The sequence below is a fragment of the Equus caballus genome, chromosome 9, assembly GCF_041296265.1.
Source record: "Equus caballus isolate H_3958 breed thoroughbred chromosome 9, TB-T2T, whole genome shotgun sequence".
In the NCBI taxonomy this organism is placed as follows: Eukaryota; Metazoa; Chordata; class Mammalia; order Perissodactyla; family Equidae; genus Equus; species Equus caballus.
Window position 1 is genome coordinate 3,662,992 of NC_091692.1, and position 25,528 is coordinate 3,688,519.

The 25,528-nt window shown below is 38.1% G+C and overlaps 1 protein-coding gene across 36 annotated transcripts in view; it reads right to left on the reverse strand.

Annotated features, from left to right (window-relative positions):
- RALYL (RALY RNA binding protein like) overlaps window positions 1-25,528 on the reverse strand; it is a 674,426-nt gene that overhangs the window by 101,951 nt on the left and 546,947 nt on the right. For 22 of the 36 annotated variants that reach the window (XM_070222092.1, XM_070222081.1, XM_070222089.1 and 19 more), the window contains one exon: window positions 21,190-21,222. The exons of the other annotated variants lie outside the window; for them this stretch is intronic. In XM_070222092.1, coding sequence (XP_070078193.1) covers window positions 21,190-21,222 — 33 coding nt within the window. The remainder of the gene's footprint in view (window positions 1-21,189; window positions 21,223-25,528) is intronic. 36 annotated transcript variants of the gene reach the window in all.

Below are 25,528 nucleotides of genomic sequence, written 5' to 3' on the forward strand. Positions count from 1 at the left end.
TGTTCTGGTTTCCATTTTATTCCCACTGATTAAGACGCCAGTTCTTATCTCTAAATTACTTGTTACTGGAAGAGACAGTCTTCCACCATCATTTTTCTACCACAGTCATTCTCAACAAATCACTTTTTCCTCTTCATGAAGCTCTGAGTTGAAGAATATGACTGAATAATTGTTAAACAGATTTTTATAAATTGAGTTGACCCTTATGATGCTAGTGTGCAGGGCGGACAACACCCGTTAGCAGCTACCTTTATAGAATTCTGTCTGGGTTTCATACATGGTACTACATATTTCTAGTTGATGTCTTTCTGTTACCTCCATAAATGAAAAATGACACAGCTGAACACAGAATTCTTGTGTTACAATCCTTTCCCTCAAAAATATCTCCATTATTGTCTTCACTGTAGTTAGAATTACAGAGAAAACTGAGTCAAAGTTTATATTTTCTCTTAAACTTAGCTTTTTAAACAATTTTTGACGTTGATACCTATAGGTTTCTTTACATTTCAAATTTTAAAAACTTCATTTTTTAAAAAAATCAATGAATTATATTTTGCCCTTCATTATTGTCTCTTCAATGTTCTATACAGTTGTTCTTTCTGTGAATACCTATTATTTACAGATTAAACTCAATCGACGTTCATCCATTTCTTTTTGCCACTTTTCACTATTTTACTCAGGGAATATTCATCAAGGTTTTTCCTAATATCACTTATTATTTTTTTCCCCCATAGTATCAAATCTGCTATTTACTTCTTCAACTGAGGCATTGTATTGAAGCTGGAGTTTTGTTAGAGTCCACTGATATTTTCTAGATTAATCTCTTCTAATTATAACCTATTAATGTTTCCTACAAGTACTTTCCTTCTGATCATTACTGAGCTAAAGAAACAATTTCTATAATATTCTTCAGTTTCTAGAATTAAATCTTTTTTTATTAAGATATAACTGACACATAACATTATATTATTTTTAGGTGTACAATATAACGATTTAATATATGTATATATTGTGAAATGATTACCAGAATAAGTTTAAACATCCATCACCACACATAATTCCAATTTTTTTCTTGTGATGAGGACTTTCAAGATTTACTCTCAGTAACTTTCAAACATACAATACATTATTGTTAACTATAGTCACGACGCTGTACATTACATCCCCAGGACTTATTAATCTCATAACTGGAAATTTGTACCTTTTGGCCACCTATTCATTCTGAATAGAATTAAATCTTATTCAGAGAGAGGAGTTATTTCTGAACTCTCAGAATATTGCTTTGTTTACTTGTACTGAAGAGTTTTTCATTAGCTTCCATAGTTTTTTTCTCATTAATTCTCTTAAGTCAATATTCAGTGTTTACTTTGTTATGACTACATAGATATTATTTATAGTTGAGCAATATATTGTGCAATGATTACATTTCCTTCTTGTACAAATTGTTGTTTACTTGGTGTTTATAACGGCTTAATTTTTTCATTCTTTCTGGAGTTCTCCAGGCACCCAGCCTGGTTCTCTGGGTTTGCTACAAAGCTACCATTCTGAGACTTCTCCTCATCAGCCACCTAGGGATCTGCCTCCTTTTTTGCATTAGACCCTTTCTTTTCGTGGTTCATTTAAATGATTTTGGTGAAACAAACTTCAGCAGATTTCTTCAAAAGGGCTTGTTAATCCTTAGATTTCCGAAAATACAGTTGATTCTCATTATTCACGAATTCCGTATTTAGGAATTTGCAGTTTATTTGTAACCCCCAAATAAGTCCTCTCAGGATTTATTTCATGGTCATTCACAGACATGCACAGAGTGGCAGAAAACTGAGTCACCAGAGCAGGACCTTGCCAACTGCGACTGAACAAGGCGATGCCCTGCCTTCTTGTTTCAGGTCTCATGCTGTAAACAAGCGTACTTTTCATGGTCTATTTAGTGCCATGTTTTTTGCACTTTTGCACCTTTTCTTGGTGACTTTGCTGTTTGAAATGGCCCCCAGACAAAGTGCAGCAGTGCTGTCTCGTGTTCCTAAGCACAAGAAGGCTGCGACGCGCCTTAGGGAGAAAATACGTGTGTTGGGTGAGCTTCCTTCAGGTATGAGTTATAGTGCTGCTGGCTATGAGGTCAACGTCAATGAATCAACAACATATAGGAAATAAGCTGTCTTTAACCAGAAACACACATAAAGCCAGGTTATATATTGATCGGTTAACAAAAACGAGACCAGAGGCTCACAAGAACCTGGCCCTAGATTTCCTCTACGCGCAACGGCTCAGTATTTGCTAAGACAGCGCTTGCAGGGTCTTTGCAGAATATAACTACTGCAAACAACAGGAGTCGACTGTATCTTTTCCTATCTTCATGCTTGATTGATAGTCTGGTGGAATCGACAGTCTGGATCTTCAGGTTGGATACCATTTTCTTTCAGAATTTGGAAGGCAGTATTTCAATGTTTGTAGTTTTCTAAAGTTGAGACATGTGATGTCATTCTGATTCCTGGTCTTTGTATGTGGTTTTTATTCCTCTACTTGAAGTTTTAAGGTCTTCTTCTTATCTAGAGCAGTGCATCTACCTCAGTTTGGGTCACCCTTCATTCACTGTGCTGAGCACCTTTCTACTTGAAAACTCATATCTTTCAGTTTTAGAATGTTTTCTTGTATTACTTATTTAATAATGTCCTCAGTTTTCTCTTCATGAAACAACTCTTACTAGGTATTGTACTCGTGAAGTAAGTTTCTAATTATTTTTAAATCTTTCTGTACTGTTTTCCATCTCTTTCTCTTTTTGATCTTTTAAGTTCATATTCCAAACTCTTACTGATTTTTTCATTTCTGCTATCACGTTTTTAATTTCTAAGAAATTTTTTCCTGTTCACCACGTATAATTTTTAATAGTATATTTTTAATATAGATATGACATATTTTCTTAAATCTAGTATGATCATTATAGGTTTTTAGGGGTTTTTTTTGGTTTAGTTTTATACTCTCTATATATCCTCTATTTCTGTGGAGTTCTGATTTTCTCTGGGGTTTCTCTGTTTCATGTTAAAGAGTATTTTCTCTTTGGTGATGCTTCGCTGGTTGGTCATAATTCAGAGCAAGACACCAAAAATGTGACTGGAAGCTGTGTGAGAGTGTGTGTGTGTGTGTGTGTGTGTGTACATGTGCAGAGCTTGTTGACTGGTGGGGTCTCATTGGAGTGTGATGGAGCTTGGTCCTAGGGGTTTATTAGGATTACAAAATGTCAGTATCTCCAGGTCTTCTGGGACAATTTCCTCAGAGAGGATAAACTGTAAAGGCTTAAATAAAGAGAAGTCTCATCCTGATCTAATGTGGAAAAATGATGGCACTTTTGGGTTACCCTAATTTTTCTATAGGCCAGTAAGGTAGTGGCAGAATTATTTTTCTCCACATTGAAGCTAGAGGACAGGTTGGAGTGTTAGAAATTAATGTGGTTTCTAGCACCTAGCAAACATCTCACATCCACTAACTTTCCTTCTAACGGTGAGCCTATTACAAAGCAAAGTGGGTCACTGAGGACCAGACAAGAGGATTTAAAGTCCTTTTGAAGGCATACATTTTTAAAATGAAGAAAATAAAAGAGAAGCAGTAGAAAGAAGGAAAAGAAAAAAGAGAGGGGAAGAAGTAAGAGAGAGAGAAAGGAAGAGGAGAGGGAAGAGTGGAGAAAAGAAGGAGAGAAGGAGGGAAAGAGGCAGGAGTCAGGGAACAGGAAGAGGAGGGAAAGCGAGAAGAAAGAGGAGGCAGGAGCGGGAAAAGGGAGAGGGAACTGAAGAAGGGTTGAAACACAGTCAGTCCCGTCTCCCTTGATGTGGTCATTGTTTAACTTTTCAGTTATGTCACTCTGTGTCTCTTCTAAGATACCCTCTGGTGCATGGTGCAGCCAAATGGTCCTACTAGCCATCTTCAGAACAGAAAGCAACCCGGCCTGACTGGGTCCCATCATGCGTTAATAGTCCCACAACTCTGTTTATTACCTGTCTTCCAAGAGTTATCAAGTAATGCCTTATGTGATATTTGCCTATTTTTATCTTCTTTAGCAGATCAGAATTACCAAGCAATGCCTTGTATTACACACACCAGCTTATTTGTTTTTATCCTTTTCATTCGATGATGATGTCCTTGAAGGCAAAGACACAGCTTTGTCCAAGTCTTCTGAACTTATTGTGGTGAAGGACCAGGCTTTTATTTTTTAAATTTCCAATCTATCACAGGCTGTTAATTTCATAAAATACAAAATCATACTCTTGGAGGTCACAGCAGTATCAAAATGCTATAAGAGTTTATAAATGCTTTCTCTTCCTTTTTGTACTTCACTAGTCACAAACTGGTAAAAAAAAAAAAAAAACAATTCATGGGTGGATTAGCATAATTTTACTGAATCTGATGAGAACAAGGCTGCCTGAGGGAGAGAAGCCCAAGGCGTCCTGGCCTGCATACCGATCTATATCATCCTCCAGGAAGCAGAGGACGTCCTGACCTGATCCAACCTGATTTCTATCCAAAGTTATAGGACCACTCAATAACCAGACCCCACCTGCACTGATACCATTTTAACGATTTCTTTTCATGATCTTTGTCTTGGTAAAGAAATAACTCACACACCTATGCTTTAAAAATTTAACCCTACCCTCAACCCATTGCAGCTTTTACTGCCCAGGGGTCCTGTCCCCATGTTGCAGCTCTTTACTGCCCATGAGTCCTGTCCCCATGCTACTCCATGCTATTCTATGAATAAAAGAGCACTACTGCCAGACCTTGAGAGTCCAGGAAATCTCTCTTTCGACTCCTCAGCTCGCTGAGCCCACATCATTTTTTTCTAGTGGTCCGTACAGGGATCTTGCTTCATTGGCTTGTGAGCTTAAGTTCTGGTAAGTGCCCTTTTCTTCCTTGTGCCTTCCTCTTTCTCAAGGATGAATCTAAATTCACTTCTTCATCGGGAACTTTCTCAGACAGCTGTATGAATCCACGTTTGCTGCCCATGGCCACTCTATGGGGCAAATCGTGGCATTTATCATGAAGAGAATCAGTACCTTAAGCCTGAAGGTGATGTAGAATGAATCAATCCATTCCTTCCTAACCCTATCTCTAATATAATATACATTTTACATGGGCGTGGGTCAACCACTTAAGTCATTAGGACGGTTGCCAATCTCCAAGACTCCCGTGGCAGTTTTCTTTTCCTAAGGCTGGATTGGCATCCCTCCCTATGGCTCCTGACCACACTCTGAACCACAGGAAAGTCCCAACTAGGACTCTGGTTCAAGGAAAGTACCAAACACTAACCTTTAGTTGCGTGTGGGAACCCCTTCTTAGGAGAATGGCTCCAGGATACAATTGGGTAGAATGTCCCCCAGATTGGCAGAAAATTCCTTACTGTATTTCTCTATCCTTTTACCTATGGGATCATTCACCAGGCATCTATTACTGCCAGGCAGAATAGGGAAGGTATACGAGGAATGCAATGCAGGGGGATGCCCCCATCACCCGACAGGAGGAACAATGGGTAAGAAGCTGCCCTAGGTTCAGGGGGATTTTCAAGGTAATGGACCCTTTTCTTTCATCTCTCTTGAAGTTACAGTGGCCATTTTGGTCTCCTTTTGAGCTTTGCAGCTGAGAGACAAAGAAATCTTTAAAGTGTCAAAGGCTCCACCTCTGGGAGCCCCCCACCCCGGTTTCCAGGCCTGATCACCCCGGCAACCCCAAGTCGGGTGCCCTCTCTTGCCGGTTGACTCGCTGAGTATTTTAGGTGCCTAATGAGTCAGTTATGAGGATAGGAGACCTGTTATTTATTCTGTGGACTGTCCTGCTGGTGTTGTGTGCCCCAGCACGAGAACTGCTGTATGACCCTTATCTTGATAACCCTTGGGGAAAAGGCCATGAGGGTGAGGGCTGCTCTCTTTTCCTTTCTTTGTCTGTTTCATTTGTTACCTGCTCTGTTGTCACTAAGTTGAGGTTAAGTTCAGGCTGGACCTAGCAGAACCTGGGCCTTCTGTAAAATTGAAAACTTGATACCCTTTTGCCAGGGACTTAACTGTCAACCCTGGCACTGGGAGCCCTAGCCCCAGGCCTCCAGGCCTTTGCTTTCTGCTTCCCTGCCTCGCCTTGTGCTAGCTCTGGGACTAAGTGCCCGGGCTGAGCGGGACGTGACTAAATCTTATAACTATGTTGATGCCCGCAGTCAGGCTCTGCACCCTTTCTCCAGCCCTGCTGTCAGTTGGACACCAGCTTTACTGCCATGGGGGATGCCCCACATATCCCCGGAGACAAACCCCTTGGGTGCATTTTAATTGGAAACACTTTCAATTGGATGGGTTATGCCCCAGAAACTCCATCTGGGAGAAAACTTGAGGGGTTTCTATGTGCCTTTATGATGCAGTTGGACAGGTAGATCAAGCTATACTGCCATTTGAGTTACAACCTAGTTTCTGAGAAATCAAGAGCAACTGTCCCTGGAAAATCTTTGTAAGACTGGAAAAGCAGCTCTAGAGGCATTCAGGTTCCACCCATTTCCCTTATCTCAAAGAGCTTGCAAATCCTCTGGGGACTATCTAATCCATCACTAATTCCTAAGACTGAGGAAAAGAAAAAGGAAAAATGGCCATAATCATGCCCTTGTCAAAAAAGCTAGCACCTTGAGTGTCTTCTCCACAAATATTGGTAAAAAGACTCAAAACAAAATTTGGATTCATAACTGGTGACCTTTGTATTACTGTACCTGATTCTTGGTAGTAATTTTAAAACAATAGCTGTGGAGACTCTGTGTATGTGTGTCTATATGTGTGTTATATGTGTGTGGTATTTTACCTCCAGATGGTATGGTCAAAATCAAGAGCTCTGTTTAATTGGTTTAAAGTAAGCGCTTACATAAATTCTAAATGTAGTAGAATTTAACCCAATGTCTTTCAAGTTAACATGATATAGATGAATCTTTGGTAAACGAAAGCTTGTTTAAGTTTGTTGGTTTGATTGAAATAGGTATGTCCTCAGAGTTGCCAGTATTTGGTCTATTAAACTACATGGGAAGCATTGTCAAATAAGCGATGATGAACTTTCTTAGGTGGTATTACGTGGATAAATGTTATTGATGTAAATGTTTTAAAATTACATACCATTCCTAAAATTCTGATCTGTCCTGGTTGTCAGCCATAATTTTAGTTATTATCTTGAAGTGTTGTATGTCACAGAAGTAGCCAAGTTTCTTTGTCTTTTGAGCCCTTTTGAGTCTTTTGTCATTTGCAGATTGTTGCTGTTTTATTCTGATGCTTTTTGATTTTGCAAAATATGCTTCATCTTCAGAGAAATTCATTGAAACAATTCTGACACAAGATTCTAAACTACAGGTTTCTGATAAACTTTCAGATTGTAAAACTGAACCGGGTAAGAGATTAGAGAATTCTAACAGAGAAACTGAGCTCATAAATCTGCTAACAGAAGATTAAACTCAAGAATCGATTATACAGGACTGTGTGAACTAATGAGGATGACTATAATTTTTTATAACTTTTGTTTGAAATGTTGAGTTTTTGATGTTTTGTTTTGTTTTCCCAGATTTAATGAAATCTTTTTCTCTTTCTCTTATGCTAACTATGACTTACAGCAATTTAGTGAAATTATACCTTTATGAGCAGAAGTGAAACATTTATCTTTTTCTCCCTACCTGATACCTCTAGAATTTGGAAATTCTTTGTGAGTGAGTATTGTTATTTTGTGGCAATATAGTTATTTGTATAAGTTCAATAAGAATCTGTTCTTATAACAGGACACATTGGTTATATTATCAAGGCTTTGATTGGAATGTCATATTTGAGAGAAACATACAGGCTCAGATATGAGAAGACAGCTTTGCAGGAACAAAGATTGGACTTTCTGGAATAAAGCCACTTGGAAATTGGCCTGGTACCTTGTTTACAGAGATTCCAGCAATCTTACCTGGTAAGTAAGGAAGCTCGCTTATCTGGCAGGTGCAAGGAACCTCAAAATATTTTGGGGGACCTCAAGAAGAGAGGAATCCACCCAAATCTGTAGGTACTGCAGGCAGAATCTGATGGCAAGTCCTTGGCTTTGCTTTTCTGGCCTCGAGAGACCTTTAAAATTCAATCTGAGATTCCTCATAAAAAATTACAGCAAAGCAGATTTAAAAGAGCCTATATGACCAATTGCTATTCTTTCTGCACTTATGTAAATAATTGGACCAAGTTTTATTGAAGCTACACTTATTTTGCAAACCAGTTAATCTAAATTTGGCTATCTTTTGTAAAAATGAGGGTGATTTTAGAGAGAAAATTTATGTTTCAGTAGAAGCTGTAGTACACATTCATGGATATATTTCTAGCTCTTCTCTTCTACAAGATTCATCTATTACTAATCATAATGTCTCCTTGTGGCCATCCGTCTCTGATACCTGGGAGCTCCCTGGCCACAATCAAACCTTTCCCTTCAACTTTACTGCCCAAATACTAACTAGATTTGCCTCGTCACAGGTGGATCATAAACAACAGGCTCCAAAGGTAAAGTCCCCAACCTATCGACGCACACAGGATGGACTATAGCAAATTTGGGATGAATATATTTGGCTCACTCCTACTAGTGGTCAACTCAGTCAAAAGGCCACTCTATGTTAGGAATGAACCAATCATATTTGGGATGTGTGGCCTAATAGCACCCGACCTATGGGAAAAATTTCCCGTTATCTGTATTCTCATATTATAGCCTTAAAAAATACTTATTGGTTTGGGACTGACTGGGATAGATGGCCCAGCACACATTGGTTAGCCCCTAATGGCACTCACTGGTTATGTGGCTCCAACATATGGCCTTGGCTGCCAACTGGATGGATTGGATGATACACCCTAGGCTTCGTCTGGATGCAAGGTAGAACTACATTTACTCAATCTCCTCCTGCTAACCTACCCAACCTACGACAATGCTGGACCCATGCTGTCTTCCACTGGTATGATCATCTTGCCTCAATTTTCCTTCCCCAATTAGGAATCAAAAGTATCATGTGGCACATGGAAGCCCTAAACAAATTTACCATGAAGGCATTAAGTGATACACAACATAGCCTTTTGCTGCTCAATTTAGAAGTATCCCAAATGTGTAAGCAGTCCTCCAAAACCAAATGGCACTGGATGTCTTGACAGCAGCACAGGGGGGCACTTCTGCCATTTTAAAAACCGAATGTGGTCAAAATATCTCTGGCTTCCTATTTGACATGAGCCACCAAATTAAATCCATGTCTGACCCTACCTTATCCCTAGATGATTGGTTGGACTGCTGGTCAGGTCTAGGTCTCTTGACTACTGTCAAAGCTTTATTCATTAGGTTAATCATATTGATTGTATTTCTTATTATAATTTGTTGTCTATTTTGTTGTTTTTCGTCTGCATGTCAACAAAGTTTTGCCTCCTGGACCACTTCTTGTCAAATGATTCTCTCATCTCCAGAGGATCTGTACACCTTGTCAGCCTTGGACTCCACGGGCACAATCTTTCAGTCCACTGAACTTCCTGCCTGTACCTATGGCCCCATTTAGGGACAGCTCTACGACCTTGTACAGCCAGAAGTAGTTACAGAAGATTGACTGTTGTCCATATCCCCAAAAGATTTCGGGGCCAAATGGGTTCAGAGGAGATTTTATGATGAGATCAAGGCTGCACCAGGGATAGAAGCCCAAGGTGTCCTGCCCTACATACCAATCTACATCATCCTCCAGGAAGCTTAGGACATCCTGACCTGATCCAACATGATTCTTAACCGAAGTTATAGGACCACTCAACAACCAGACCTCACCTGCACTGATACCATTTTAACAATTTTTTAAATGATCTTTCCTTTGTCTTGTAAAGAAATAACTCACATACCCATGCCTTAGAAATTTAGCCCTATCTTCAACCCATTGCAGCTCTTACTGCCCATGGGTCCTGTCCCCATGCTGCAGCTCTTCTGTGCCCACAGGTCCTTCCCTGTGCTATTTTCTGAATAAAGGAGCACTACTACCAGACCTTGAAAGTCCAAGAAATCTTTCTTTCGACTCCTTGGCTTTCCGAGCCCACATCAAATCCACCATGAGAAACACTGTCTAGTCCACCTGTGTATCTTGCTTTGCACATAGCAATATGACTCGAACAGAAATTTGCACTGAATAAATCTCACCCAAATATAATTGGATTGATATTCAGAAACAAAGATAAAGATCCTGGAAATGAAGTCTTGATTAGAATGAAATAGCATCATAACATCGTACTTAACCCCTGGTTGGCACTTTGAAGGTTTAGACATTAAGCACTGAAGAATGTTCTCAAAAACAACGTGAATTGCAGAATTTTTCAACATATTATAGATTTCAGTCTAAATAATTTGGTGCCACCTTTCATCTGTCATTGTCAAAGATAAATGTCTCTAAATAATTTACTAAATTCTCCAGCAAGGATGATTTGGTGTTGTGATATGGAAGGAAAACCCAACATTCAGTGACAGTAATAAGAAACTATCCCTGCCTAGCAGGCTGGTTTAGAATAGCAGCTGGCATTGTTACACATAGTACTTTGGACACACACTTACAGTGCCCTTCAAATAATGAATTGATGTACTTAATGAAATTGGATGGCTGTTCATTGTACAAAGGGCAGCAACGCTATCAATTCTTTTTCTCAAGAGCTTCAACCCAAAACCTGGTGACTGAGGAAAATTCGGACTGAATGCTTAGATTGATTGGCAGCCCCCTAATCTATGACCTGGTGGTCTTTGGTGGACGTAGTCTGTCACGGGCCTGTAGAAGTTAATGCTGATAATCAAAGGCCCACGATTAAGGAAGACATTTTTAAAATAATTGTTCTAGAAAGCCTTGCTTTTTAAAACGCTTTTCAAGATTTTTAGTATACAATTGGGCTACAACGCACACTTCATTGAAAAACCGCTTGGATGATATGATAATTTAGCCAATATCTGGGAAAAATGTCTCATCAAGTGTTTCATTTTCTGTACGCTTTTCATTGAAGCTAAGGGGATGCTATGGTTGAAGGTCGCCTACCGTTGAGTTAAACCTCCATTATTTTGAAGTTGAACGTGACCTGCAGATTCTAATGCTAAGTTCTTAACGTGATCTAGTAAAAATTTTCACCAAAGAAGTAATAAGGTTTCTGAAAACATGAAACATTTGGAGGCTGATTTTTCACCTTAACATCTACTTTAGTTGGCATGCCAAAATATAGCTGCTCAAAGCATCTTTTTTCTTAATAAGCTCTTAAAACATAAGTGACGTCTGGCTTTTGCTCCTATTTGGCAGCTATCGATTATACTGTGATAACTGATCTGTTCTGCAGAGTTAAGTAGGAAATCTTTTGAATCAAAAAGTATTCTGTACTTTGAAAATGTCATTAAAAGTGTTGAAAAGGTCACATTTTAAGATTGATGAAATAAAGATCAGTCACTCTCGGCTGAATGAACAGAGTTTAATTAGGAAGTGAGACTTTAAAACTTGTGCCAGCACTTTTATAATGCAATCTGGGTTTCACAATGCCTCTAAACGCCATAAATAACGTTTATGTACATAATTATTTTCCTGAATAATTAATGCTATTATATAGACATTCATGATGATTCAAATGAATACGAAACTCAGAAGAGAGCATGAGGTGTTAGCGTGTGTGAAATCAGCAGCTCTCTGAGCAAACCCCAAGGCTGGGTTCTATTCCAAAATGGCTACCATCCTGCTGTGTGTCTTCATGGAGGTTACACCATATCTCTGTGCCTCAGTGTTAGAGTGTTAACAGAGTTATAATATCTAGTTTCTCTATATGAGAATCAGTAAAGCTTCATTGAGCAATGGAAATAAAGGCGAATCAACAGTTTGAACCCTCTAAGAAGAGTGTTGTTTATACTGCCAGGAAATTATTTAGATAATCAATTGTGATTCAATTGGAAAGTCAGCTTTAGATGAATTTTATGGAGTTAAAAAAAAAAAGGAGAAAGATTTAATTCTCTTCAAGTAAGCCAAATTAGTTTTCTTTCCTTTGAGGTGCATTGATTTCAAATGAATGAAATCAAAGCACTTTGTTTATTTTGCATACTATTTCTAGTGAGTCATTGTTTTCAGAACTGATTTTAAAAGTATGTGAGACTAAGATCTTATTTCAAATGGAATCAATAGCACTCTCTTCATGTAGTACTTCTGCATACGACATCTAAGTCATCTGAGCCACCACTTCTATTTCACTCACATTTGCATCAGTAAATATATCTTTCATCAGTCAGACTATCTACTTATACTTTCCAAGGTGATTGATGCTTTAAACGTCTCATATTCCTTGAAAACACTGTTGGTGGCGATAAGAAAAGTGGCAGTTGTATAAATTAATATACCTATCAAAGCTTTGATTGTTTTAATTTTGATTCCATAATATCACTGTGGGTAAGTTCTTCTTCTGAAAGAGGCGTACATATGCCAAGTTTAGTTATTTATTTTCCTATGTATGGGTACTGGGTGTGTATAAATTAGTTGGGCTAATTTAGAACTGTGTGATATGGAGTGATCATAGATCCTCCACAGATTTTAAAGGACTTCTCATTAAACTTGAGTTTTTAAAATAATTAAGTGGTAAGGGTTGCTACAGCCAAGAGTTTAGAAGGTATAGTTAGATTATTTGGCCAAGGTTATTTAAGTTACAATTTTAACAACATTTCGTCTTAAATAGACACCTAGCCTGCATGACATGAGATTTGTTACTGGGTTGAACAGATTTAATGATGGAATAGGTGCTTTCTCTCTCTCTACATATACATGCACATATATCTCAAATGATAAATTGACTTTTAAATGCCTTAATTTATTATGACCAAAAATCCCATCCAAATCTGGGGGAGGTTGCCTATGATATATAATGATACCAATTTTCAAAGTAAAACTGATATGAACTGTGACATTTGGCTTAATGTGACACTTTACTATATGAACGAATTAGATAGTAGCGGAAGTGCTGAAAGCACTCTTGTGAAATATCGTCAGCTATAAAGTCCCGCACCACTGCTTTTTTTATAAGCAGAACTTAAATAAATCTACTTAATGATCCTGTGTATTTTCTTCCTTCCAAGTAACACTAGATTCCTGCCTGCTGTAATCTGCAATCACTTCCTTTTCCCTGAGGAGAACATTTCACAGAAGAAATAAAAGCCATTTCAGTCACAATCAGATCCTCTGCTTCCTAAGAAATTTTAAAATTGTAAGGACTAGCAAGACTGTTTTTGATGACTCTACTGTATTTTATTATTAAAGAGTAATGAATTCTGGCTTCTTAAAAATGTGTTCTGGAACCCATGCGTTCAAGACACCACTGTCAAAATATAACATACGTGATTGATTACCCAATTTATTGGTGATATTGTATACGCCGTCATAGAGCAGTTTAAATGATTTTGACAAGTACAGAAGAGTACCGTTGACAGGTGCAGAAATAAACGATGGGTTTCAGCTTTCAAATGTTTTTACAGCATTTCGCTGAGTGGCAGGTTGATAAATTAAAATTACGGTTGTAGCACCAGGCCTCACAGCACAACTGCCTTAGATTGCAAAAATAGCCCGGTGGAAACTGTGTGCTCTCCAGAGAGGCAGCCTGGAGGGCCTCGGAAAAAATGACATGAGCGCAGCTGCTAAAGGAATCATTAATTTTGTGGTAGCACCGTCTGAGTCTAAAAAAATAGATTTTAAGAGAGGAAAATTGGCTTTATCCCCTTATCCCTTTTTCCCTGGAGTCTTAGAGAAAATAGAAACCACATCATCAAAAGATAGGCATTGAATTGGCCATTAGCGATTCCATGATGTCAGGTGGGTGGGCTTAAAGCTTAGGGACAGTATCTTGTCAACTTTCCCTTAGTTTTGGCACTACACCTGGATTTTAGCTTGTCATTCTGTAACCATGATCTCATCAAGTTTAGTCGAGAAACCTCTAAGACGTCCCTCACGTAAAGAAAATGATATTTCATCAGGTATTTCCTTTCCCTCCTTTTTTCTTTGAGAGGCCTTATTTTTTGACAAGTGAAAATTGTACACATTTAAGGTGACTGATACATGTATACACTGTGAAATGATTACCTCAATCAAGCTAATTAACAGATCCATCACCTCACATAGTTACTTTTTTTGTGTGGTAAGAAAACTTAAGATTTACTGTTTCAGCAAATTTCAAGTATAAAGCACAGTCTTATTAACTATAGTCACCGTACTGTACCTTAGATCCTCAGAGCTTACTCATCCTGCATAACTGAAATGCTGTCTCCCCATTTCTCAGACCTCCCTGGCAACCACCATTCTATCCTCTGTTTCTTCCTTCCTTCTTTTCTTCCCGCCTTCCTTCCTTCCTCCCTCCTTCCCTCCCTCCCTTTCTTCCTTTCTTTCTTTTTTTGGTGGAGAAGATTGACCCTGACCTGACATCTGTTGCCAATCTTCCACTTTTTGCTTGAGGAAGAGTGGCCCTGAACTAACATCTTTGCCAATATTCCTCTATTTTGTATGTGGGTCACTGCCACAGTGTGGCTTGATGAGTGGTGTAGGTCTGTGCCTGGGATCCGAATCCACAAACCTGAGCTGCTGAAGTGGAGCACATGAACTTAACCACTATGCCACCTGGCCAGTCCCTACTCTCTGTTTCTGAGTTTGGTTACTTTAGCTTCCACACATAAGTGAGATCATGCAGCATTTGTCTTTCTGCATCTGGCTTATTTCACTTAGCATGATGTGCTCCAGTTTTAACAGAAGTGCGGATATCTCCGTGAGATACTCAGTTCATTTCCTTTGTATATATTCCCAGCAGTGGGATTGCAGGATCACACGGTAGTTCTATTTTAATTTTTTGAGAAACCACCATACTGCTTTCCATAGTGGTTCCACCAATTTACATTCTCACCAACAGTGGACAAGAGTTCCCTTTTTCCCATATCCTCACCAACGCTTGTTATCTTTTGTCTTTTTGGTAATAGCCTTTCCAACAGGTGTGCGGTGATTTCATTCTGCTCAATTTCTGAGTCTTTTCAAGTCATGGCTGAACTATTGCAACAGCTTTCTAAGTGGCTGGGCTATGACCTCTCTTTGGATAACATCATTCTTCAGTTAAAAACAGACAAGCAAATAAACATACAACATCCAATGACTCTACTGAATTCATAGAATAAAAAGGAAGCTCCTGGCATTCATGTAATTTCTCAATAAACATCCACTACCCATCTTCTTTCTCTCCTGTCTTGTCATGAACCTTCGAGCTTGCTAGGCGAGGCTGTGTGATATGCTGATATGCTTGATTCAGGCTCCTCTCTCTGCTGCCACTCACCGGATTCTTTCTCCCAGAAACACTACTCTTAATGCTCCTGTACTGAATTCTTACCTCACCTTGAGGACAAACTCAGCTCCTACCCTTTGTCGTGAAAATGTTCCTGACAATTTGGCCAATTTCTTCAACTTCTCAATTCCTAAATTAAGACAACTTCTTAATTACAGCAGTCATACAATCCTGCTTTTACTTTTTGATGTTCTACAGTAACTATGCCTAAACTGGTACTGCTTTCCTTTTTTCATGCTCTTATTATTAAAGTTTTTAATATTGTGCTCAACATTTTATACAAATCTAAATACATTCCAGAATTGTCTTCCCGTCTTGATGCTACTTTTTAATTCCCTTCTATCTTATTCTTCAGCTCTCCCAGGTAAGGCCGTCCTTCACTCCTGTGTTGATCTCAGCCTCTTCTGAACTTCTATTCCCAGAACTCAATACCATTACCATGCTTCTAGAATATTCAGGCTGTTGGATGCAATTAGTTGGAATTTCTGTAATTCAATGGAACTTTACTCCCTTAGGAAAGATTTATAATATAACTTAATTGTTGCACAGAATATTGATAATAATTAATAATTGTTTACTGTGTTTCAGGCACAGTTCTGAGCACTTTGCAATATTATCTCACTCATGACAGCCCTAAGAGTTGGTTATTACCTCCGGTGAGAAAATGGAGCTTAGAAGAGTTAAACAAATCGTCCAAGGCACCTAGCTAGGAAGCAATAGAGTTTGATTCAAACCAAGGGAATCAAATTACAGAGTTTAGGCTCTTAAAACAGCAGCTAGTAGTATAATAATGTCTTGCGTCTGCTGCTAAATACAAGGTCTTATACAGAACCTGGGTGAGAGTAAAGTAGTGTGAATGTTTGACCTAACAGGAGTGTGAACGTTTAATAATGTCTCCAAAACAACAGCAGAAGTATGTTGAAGATCCAAATTCAGTTCCAAGACTGGAAAGAAAAGGGGGAAATAGCCGCCAAGGAAAATCACTGAACAAAATATGGCGATTACCAATTCTGTGCGGATCAGTTTCGAAGGCAGGGCTGCCCTGGAGTGTTCGCTCCCTCTTGTTTGGACTCAGTGGGAGAGGCCTAGCACATCTCAGGGAATGCAGGAGATCCAGGCTTGGCTGGACCATGATCAGCTCACTCCTACAGCCAGTGTCTCAATAGGGATAAATACAATAATTTTGAGATTTTTTACCCTTGACATGTTTTCGAATGTCTCTCAGCCAAGCCTGTGAAATAGTATATTCTGAGCTATATCAATATAATTTTTAATTTATTTTCAGGTATTTAAATTATATGAATATGGTGGAAGAAGTCTGAAGAAATTTTTTACCCAGGCAATAATCATTCTTCTAATAAACCTACTCACGCAACAATTTATCAACTGAAAAATTGGTATAAATCAAAGTTTCAAATCCCAAAATACAACTGATTCATATTAAAAGTTTTTTTTTTTTTAAACGGTCAACTTCATGCTGAAGAGGTAAGAAGAAATAATTCACATGGCAATTTTCATTTGATGCCTTGAGTGTACTTTTCAAGGGGCTCAGTGTCTGCAAAGTGTCAACCGTCGCTTGTACTTGAAGAGAACTCATGCATCGTCTTGACACGTCCTTTTACACGGTGAGTCTCACGTCAAATGAGCAGGAGCTTTGCTACCCCTTACCTGTATTTTTTATTAAAAAACAGTAAAAAGCTTTTTCAAGGCTGACTGATTTTAGACTAAGATTTATATTCTAGAATCTTAATTGAGATGATCATTCGGTTCTTGTTCACTTTTCTAAATGCAAACTTGATGTCTGTTTTCTCCCAGCTTGTTTCCAAAATCAGAATCTATCTGATGCCACATAAAAGGAAGCATTTGCCAGGAGAGTTTTCTTAATTGCTCTAAATTGCAGTGTTTTGAGGATGAGTAGAATACCGGCCATTTGGTACTCGTTTAGCACTCCAGCCTAAGCTCCATGCTAAAAAACAAGGTTGATTAACTGATAACTTTTACTATTAGATGGGAAAGAATTTTAATTTTTAAATCTGTTATTTAAATTATTTTATTATAGTAAAAATATATCTTATATTGTATACTTATAATAAATTTATATATGTAATACACTTATTACATATAAATAATACATTTAAATAAAATATAATTTAAAATATAAAACATTTTATTAATATCTAATAAAATTATTTATTAAATACTTAATTCGATTATTTAATAATCTAAACTTTAATATAATCCCCCCTTAGGTCTAGGACAACATCAGAATGAGCTTTGACACGCCTGAGCAGAGGCAGTGCTCCTCGTGCACATGGAGACTTCCTGGCACACCCTCTGGTTTCTTTGCATCTCTCCTGGTCTGCGATGGATGAACTCCAAGACAGTTGTCCACCTCCACCATATGCATCCAAAACAGCGAGATGATGGGAGGCTATATTTCTAAGATTTCTGAGGAGATTTCAGAGGCCATCAGTGCCTATAAGGACAACCTGTGTACGTGTGTAAGGAAAGGATGGGGGAGGATGCAAGTGTGATGTCGACAGTGGCTTCCAGGCCTGGCTGCTATCAGAATTGCCCAGAGGGCCTTGGGAAACACTCATCCATTGACCTACCCTGGGTGAACAGAATGAGACTCTGGGATGAGCCTTCTTGCCTCACTCTGGGCTAAAGTTTGTGTTTTATTTTTCCTAATAACATTATTGTATTAAACATCTACTAGTGCGTATGAAAGAAGTTCCTTTTATGTCAACATCTAGTTGAAGGTCTGAGATCTGAGATTTCACTTAACTTCCTTTCACAATTTCCCGATCTTTTTCTATAAGCAACTATTTCTTTGTGTTATAACTTTTGTTGACAATTTTTTTCATTGGTATATTCTGATTGAGTTTATGTTGTGGCATTTAAAAATTTTATTTCTTGGGGACCAGCCCTGTGGCCAGTGGTTAAATTCACACGCTCTGCTTCAGTGGCCCAGGGTTTTGCTGGTTCGGATCCTGGGCACAGACATTGCACCGCTTAACAGGCCATGTTGAAGCAGCGTCCCACATGCCACAACTAAAAGGACCTACAACTAAAAAGTATACTTACTGGAGGGATTTGAGGAGAAAAAAGCAAAAAAAAAAAAAAAAAAAGGAAGATTGGCAACAGTTGTTAGCTCAGGTGCCAATCTTTAAAAAAAAATTTTTATTCCATAATTGCTGTAGCACATTTATCAAAGGAGGAATTTTGCTCCCTAATTTACATTAAGAAGAGATGTGAATTAAAAATTTATCAATATTTCTTCCCATTAAAAAACTTAAGTGACAATTTAGTGTTTATCATTAAAATATGAAACAGAATATCTGTACTCATCTTGTTTCACAGCTTATTCCATTCACAATTTTTATTCTTTTCTCTCTATTATAAAAAATTTTGGTTTCCACATGTAACTCAAATCATGGGCTGAAAAACGGAGCTTTATTCTCTGAACAATTTCAGAGCTCTCTGCTTGACTTTTTAGAGCATTTTACATGAATATACCTTCTAGAACTGTAATAATAGCTAAAATTTATGAGCAATTCCTACGTGCCAAGAACAGTGCTAAATGCTTGATCTAAATTATCCTATTTTTATCACCGTTTCACAAATAAGGACCTGAAGATTGGGAGTTTAAGTAACTGCCTAAATAATAGAGCTAGCTTGTAAATCTCGGAGCCTGTGAGGTTGAAAGCAACTTCTAGAAACAGACATTCACAAGTCCTTTAAGACACTAGCAGGCAATGGACTGAAGTGTGCAATATTTAGCACTGATTTATTCATTAATATAATTTTTTATTGAACACAGAATTAAAATTAATGTAAGTGAGGTGTGCAGGGTCCTAGAAAGACTCAGTATTACATAGTCACATGTCCACTGATACCTTAGACCATACCTCATGCATTTATTCCCTTTGGGAAGGGACTAAATTAAAAGTCACACATTTGAATAATGCTTCTTACAGTAAACTACCTGTTACCTAGTAAGTTCATATGTGTCTGTTACATTCGTTTATGATCCTATCTTCTTAAATGAACAGTCAGGAGAAAGATTCATACATACTTTTGGACAATCTTGTTTAAATCATTTTCTTGGAGGGGAATGGAGAAATTTAGCTGCAATTAAAATATCCAGTCAGCAGAACCATTTGGGTTGCATGATTCACCCCACTTTACTTTGAAGACATATCTAAGAAACAGCAGTAACTTCTCCCTGCCATGCCACTTTTTCCATGTTGAGTATTTGTTGAGTTATATAGCATTCTTCTTGGAAAGTTTTTCTCAGGACTCTCATACTGAGTTCTAAACTCCTGATAAGTTTAAAACAAAGATTACTTAAGGTCTGCCCTGGTAAAACAGAGGCATACAATAAAAAACGGATTCCATCTCAAAGTAGTGGAGAGCACAGGAAAGGCTGGAGAGAAACTGCATTAAGTGAGGCGTGAGGAAAAGCTATTTCAGCCCCCTTGACTCGAGGGCAGCACACATCTGCATTCAGAATAAAAGATTTCTTCAGGCTTAAAGATTTTTAACAATAGCAGCTGATGATCAGTGAAGGAAAGAAGCGTGCTCTAATGATTTTTTGGACCAGATCAACTTGACCTTTCATTTTTCACAAAGTCTTCCAATAAACGCCATGTACTCCATTTTTCTCTCCCAGCATCCCTAACAATAATTTTGATTCTTGTGATTCAAATGGCTTTCTGAAATGCTCTTATGAGGAGTAGAAGGGGAGAGGGAACGATGTTTCTCAATGAGTGACAGAAAAATTCAAAGGCCGCAAAAAAAGTAATAAAAGAAAAGTGATGTGATCATTTAAAAATCTAATGCCAGTCCACGTTTCTGGTCATTAAACACGAATATAGTGGCTGCCTGTATGTGATTTTTTTTCTCATCAAATACAGCATGTTTTCTTCTAAGCTAGACATCACATCTTCCAACAGTTTTTGCTACTTTAACAAGTATAATAATTCTGTCAGATTCATATGCAAGCCATTTTTAAATGCACAGCAAATTGTTATATTAAATAAATTGTTATATTAAAATAAATTAACATCAACCTTAATGTTGAACATGTGAAAGTCCCTTAATAAGACATTTTAATATATCAGCCAAAGGATTATTTGATAGATCGGTAAAAACAACTCTGCTGATTCTTGATTAGCTAAACGTTGAAAATAGTGCACGTGTATTCTTGTCAATAATACGCTATTATTAGATTATGTGTGGTGACAGAATGAAACCATGAGAGGAGACACTTGATCAGCTCCAAGGTTCCTCAGCTTTGTGTTCAGAGAAGCAGCCAGTGTGAGTGGAGTGGAGAAATAAAAGTGAAATGAGAGAAAAAGAGAAAAGGTGGTACAGATCTTGGAGACAGATGTAGAGAAAAGGGGGGACGAAATACTGAGTAGAGTAGATTGAAAGGGAACAGTAGAAAAATGAGTAGACAGACTGGAAATAATGAAGCTGTGGGTCAGGGGCACTTTTAAAACCAATCCAAGCATATCTTTACATGACAAGAATATAGATAATCACTGTGTGCCTTCTGGGCTTTTATAGAGGATATAGGATTTCATATACATCCATTAGCTGAATTTCTGAGGTCACAAAACCTAGGGAGCATTTTAATTAAGTCTTTATAAAAAGTAGATAGAAATATTGCTGAGGAAATGATGCATCCAATGATTGAATATGTGGTTAAATGACTGAAAATACCATCTCATAGGATCTGGTTAATTTGAATTAAAAGTCAATTAGAAAATTGAAAAAAATTAAAAAAATAAAAATAAAGATAAAGAAAACTGAGATTTAAAACATTTAGACATACACTCACCCGACAGACAGGAAAGGTTCCTTTGATTCAAGTCTAGGAAAAAAATATGAAGAATTTATTTTAATATAACAATTTGCTGTGCATTTAAAAATGGCTTGCATATGAATCTGACAGAATTATTATACTTGTTTGGATGAAAATGCACAATTTAGCATCAGTAAAAAGCTGTAAATAATATATGAAGAGCTACCCTGGACTGCTTCAAATACTGGCAGGATTAATGCAGAGGCCAAATAGAATGAGAGAGACCTAGAATGGAAATGCAGCGTTTAAATGACACCTGAAGATAACAATATTGTTAGTCTAATTCCGATTTGCACTCTCTATATCTACTTCTTTTTTTTTTTTACAGTAATTTGTTTGTAGAAGTTTTGATACATCTATTTGCGGTGGTTGAAGTAGTCAAGCGATTTATAACGTATTTGGTTACATATTGGCTTAATCATTTATTTCCAGTAAACATTCCATAATGGAGAGAGAAGCAGCATACCATTTGTGGTCATTTACTGCAAGCATCACTACGTGGGGCAGGGGGCAGTCAGATCACACGTTAGGGTCCTCCTGCCTCCACAGTGTCTCTTAAAAACCAGGTGTTTTTGTCATCCTGACAGAGTAAAGGAGAACAGTAATCCTGAGGTCTCTGGTTAGTTGTGGCATCTTGAGCAAGCCACTTCAGAAACCTCCTAGGGCCTCCTTTTCCCATTATAAAATAGGGTAGGATTGCTTCCAGCTAATTTTCTGATTTCATAAATTAACTATACATTCTTAGAAAAAGGTAAATAAATCAGAAAAGGATCCAGTTCTAAATATTTCCTAATTAATAATTAAGACCAGCTGGTAGCTGTATACTGCCACTTTATTTTCATGTAAGTTTCTTAATATATGATTATGGGTTAAATGTAGGTAACCACTGAGAACATTTTAATCTAAATCCTGGTGTTAAAGATTTTTAAGAAGCTTTTATGTTTTAAAACATTTTATTTATATACAAATAGTTGTAGGGAAATGGCAGGAAATTTAATTCTGCAACACACACTTACTGAGCACCAGCTGATTACTTTTACATATTGAAGTGTACTGTCTCAGAATTAGGCCCAAAAAGTTTACTTTTATTTGAATTTAAACAATGAAAGCAAGGATCTCTTTTCTCTATTTCATTCTACATATACACAAAACAGCTTCTTAGAAATACGCCTCAGCCCAGGTTTGGGCAGAGCTGACAAGGGTCTCTGCCACGTGCCATGCTGCCTTCAGTGAACAATCTCAGCAGAAAGGGACTCTCAGGGAGCGGGCGCCCTAGAAATCCCTCTTAACAGCAGCAGGCAGGGAAGAAGCAGAGAAAACTCACAGCTGGTGTTAAGAGCTGGATCTATATATTTATGTAAGCTTTTCCTTTTCTGAATTCCAATGTTATTTGCACCTCCATTTAAACTATTTCCCATATCATGTGTTTGTTCATACCATACATTTAAGACATGGTTAAGTAAACAGAGTTAAGAGAAAAAAAGTTAAAGATAAGTAATGAAATATGTTTGGATATGCTTGTTTTAGAACACATGACCAGTGCCAGGTGATCAAAAGAAATTACCTTGAAGAAATGAGGGGGACTCTGTATAAGGTGACACAGGAGACGGTTTACCTATTTGGACCATCAACATCATCACGATATGACTTCTCCCTTATTTTCCATCTGATAACACTTGAAAATCAGATAACATGTGGGTATTTTTTGGATCACTTCTCTCTCTATTTGCCAACAATTTCAGCCATCTGTCAGTGTGTGATTTGCGTGTGTGAGATGCTGGCCTCCAGCCTCCTAGCTCCCATTTTCCACTGCCCATGCTGTCCTCCTTGCCTCTCACTGCTCGTGCTTCTTAGTGACACTGAATAATATAGTGAAAGAATTTCAAAACAATTAGTATCTGACTCTTCTCTTTTTCATCCTCCACATCTCAATTAGCAACATCCTGTCAAGTTTTCCCTTTTGTGACTTTCACATCCCCCTCTTCACCCTATTCCCAGCGTAGTTCTCATTCCTTACCCCAGCCTGGCCCGGATCTCCAAATGTAAATTCTTGGTTCACAGTTGCTCCAACTTGACACCCTGGTGTGACACTAACCTTCCTTCAGCGCCTGCCACCCACACCATTTAAGGACTGCATCGTACTGCTTTCCTTCAGGGATCGTAAACAACACGGAGAAAAGCAAGATCTACCACTTTTGCCTTTCCTGTGCAATTACTAAAATGCTGAGTTCAGAATGTGTCTGAAGTAGTATTTATTGATTGATTTTCGTTTTTTCCTGAAGGTTTCAGACAAGCAGCTGTTGGATTGGAGCGTACAGGTGCATATGTTGTCCCACTGACCCCAGTGGTTAATATGGTTAGTCTTACTAACTAGTTAGTTGTCTTCTTTGACTTTTACCACTTCACTCATCGCTTCAACTATCTCCTTCCAAATGTTCAACAGGAGACTTAAGAAGACTAAAGACTCAAAGAGAATCCAAAGTTTTCAAAAGGACGTTGGACTGAGAGTTCTGACCGATGTTTGATAAACCAGGGGTTTGCAAACTCTTGCCTATGAGCCAAATCCTGCTCACTACCTGATTTGATACAGCCCACAGGCTAAGAAGGGTGTTTACATTTTTCAATGATTGGAAAAGATCAAAAGAAAAATGATATTTTGTGACACATGAAAATTGTATGAAATTCAAACTTCAGGGTTCCTAAATACGTTTATTGGGACAGGGTCATGCTTATCTATTTACATACTGGTGAAGCTGCTTTTGTGCTATAGCAGCAAGCTGAGTAGTTGTAACAGCGACTGTATGTCCACAATCTTAAAATCTTTCTACGTGGCCTTTACAGATGAAAGTGTGTCACTGCATGAAATATGATTATATTGTTGGAAGGAAGTGGAAACAAACAGAATAGGCATTCTTTATTTTTATACATATCAAGATATTCTTCCAGACTTTGAAGTTCAGAATAATTTGAATTCCTTCTCTACACCACGAATTCAGTCTCTGGGCCCTGACCTCTGACAGATTAATTCCCCTAAAATGCTATTTTCATGTCACCACCTTTCTTGACAATTTCAATAACCTTAGGATGATGCCCAAACTTTTCAGCTTGTCATTTGAAAGCTCTTCACAAACATGCCTCGTGCCAGCTTTCCATGTTGTTTTTTATCACTTCTCTTATGAATCACTTTATTCTGGGAAACTTGTCTATTTATTGCCCAAACAAATCTGGGTTAGCTTCGCTTTGGCGTCTTTAAGCGTTCTATTTCTATACCAGAATACTGTTTTTTCCTTCCTTTCCCTATGCATGATCTATTTATCTTCTGAGTTTATCTTAACCTAACTCCTTCAAGAAGCCAATCCTGACACCTTCATTACAGGGACAGCCCTGTCTCTTAGCTTCTAATACTTATTATGTCCATCCCGAGTTAAAAGGCTAACTTACAGTTTCATTAAGACTGGTAAGAACGTTACACTTTCGTCTCTGCTTAGCAAAAAGCTCCTGACAGTTCTGAGTTAAGCCTTCTAATGGGCTCATGTGGGAGGTGCTTGCTGATGCTCTGTGAGCAGAGCAGAGAGGAAATATTCTTGCTCATTAGTCACTCTAAGCCACTGGAGATAAACCTAAGGACTGGGGTTCCTAAGCAGTGTTGGTAGTAAAGCCAAGCAGGACATCTTGGTGGGAAGCCACCACTAGGCAAGCCTACCTCATGTCTCATCCCCAGAATGATGATGCACTGCAGAGGAAGGTGACAAATGACTCCTGGTGAGCAATGCTCTGCTTTGTAACCAACTGCTCAGTAGTAGTTCATTACATGGAGTCCACTTCCATAGCTTTCAGGTGATTCAGAGACTCTTATGTTTTTCTCACTAATTACATAGAAAACATCATAGCCAACTCAAGGGGCTGCTGTGAAGACTATGAGAATATGTCTTCAGAGCGACTAGCACAGCTCCTGGCACAGAGTGGACCTGACGGCTGTGACTATGCCAAAGACAGGTTGTAACTCTATGGCGGAAAGTGCTTGAGTGTGTGAAAAGTTCACTTTTCTTATTTTAGTCCTGAAAAGTGAAAAAAAATGCAAAAGAAAACCAGCAGGAGAAACATCCTTTTAGAAAAGATGGTTTATCAGTTTAATTCTTAGATACAGATGATTACAATGTGATATGCCCAGACAGGACTTCTCTGAGTTTTTAAAAAGGTAATTGTTTTGAAAAGAAAAGGATTGATTTTTATCTTCTCTAAGATTTACTTTTACAATGAAATAAGTAGTGAATTTAATAATACTTCATCCAGGACTCACTAGAATTAGGCGTAG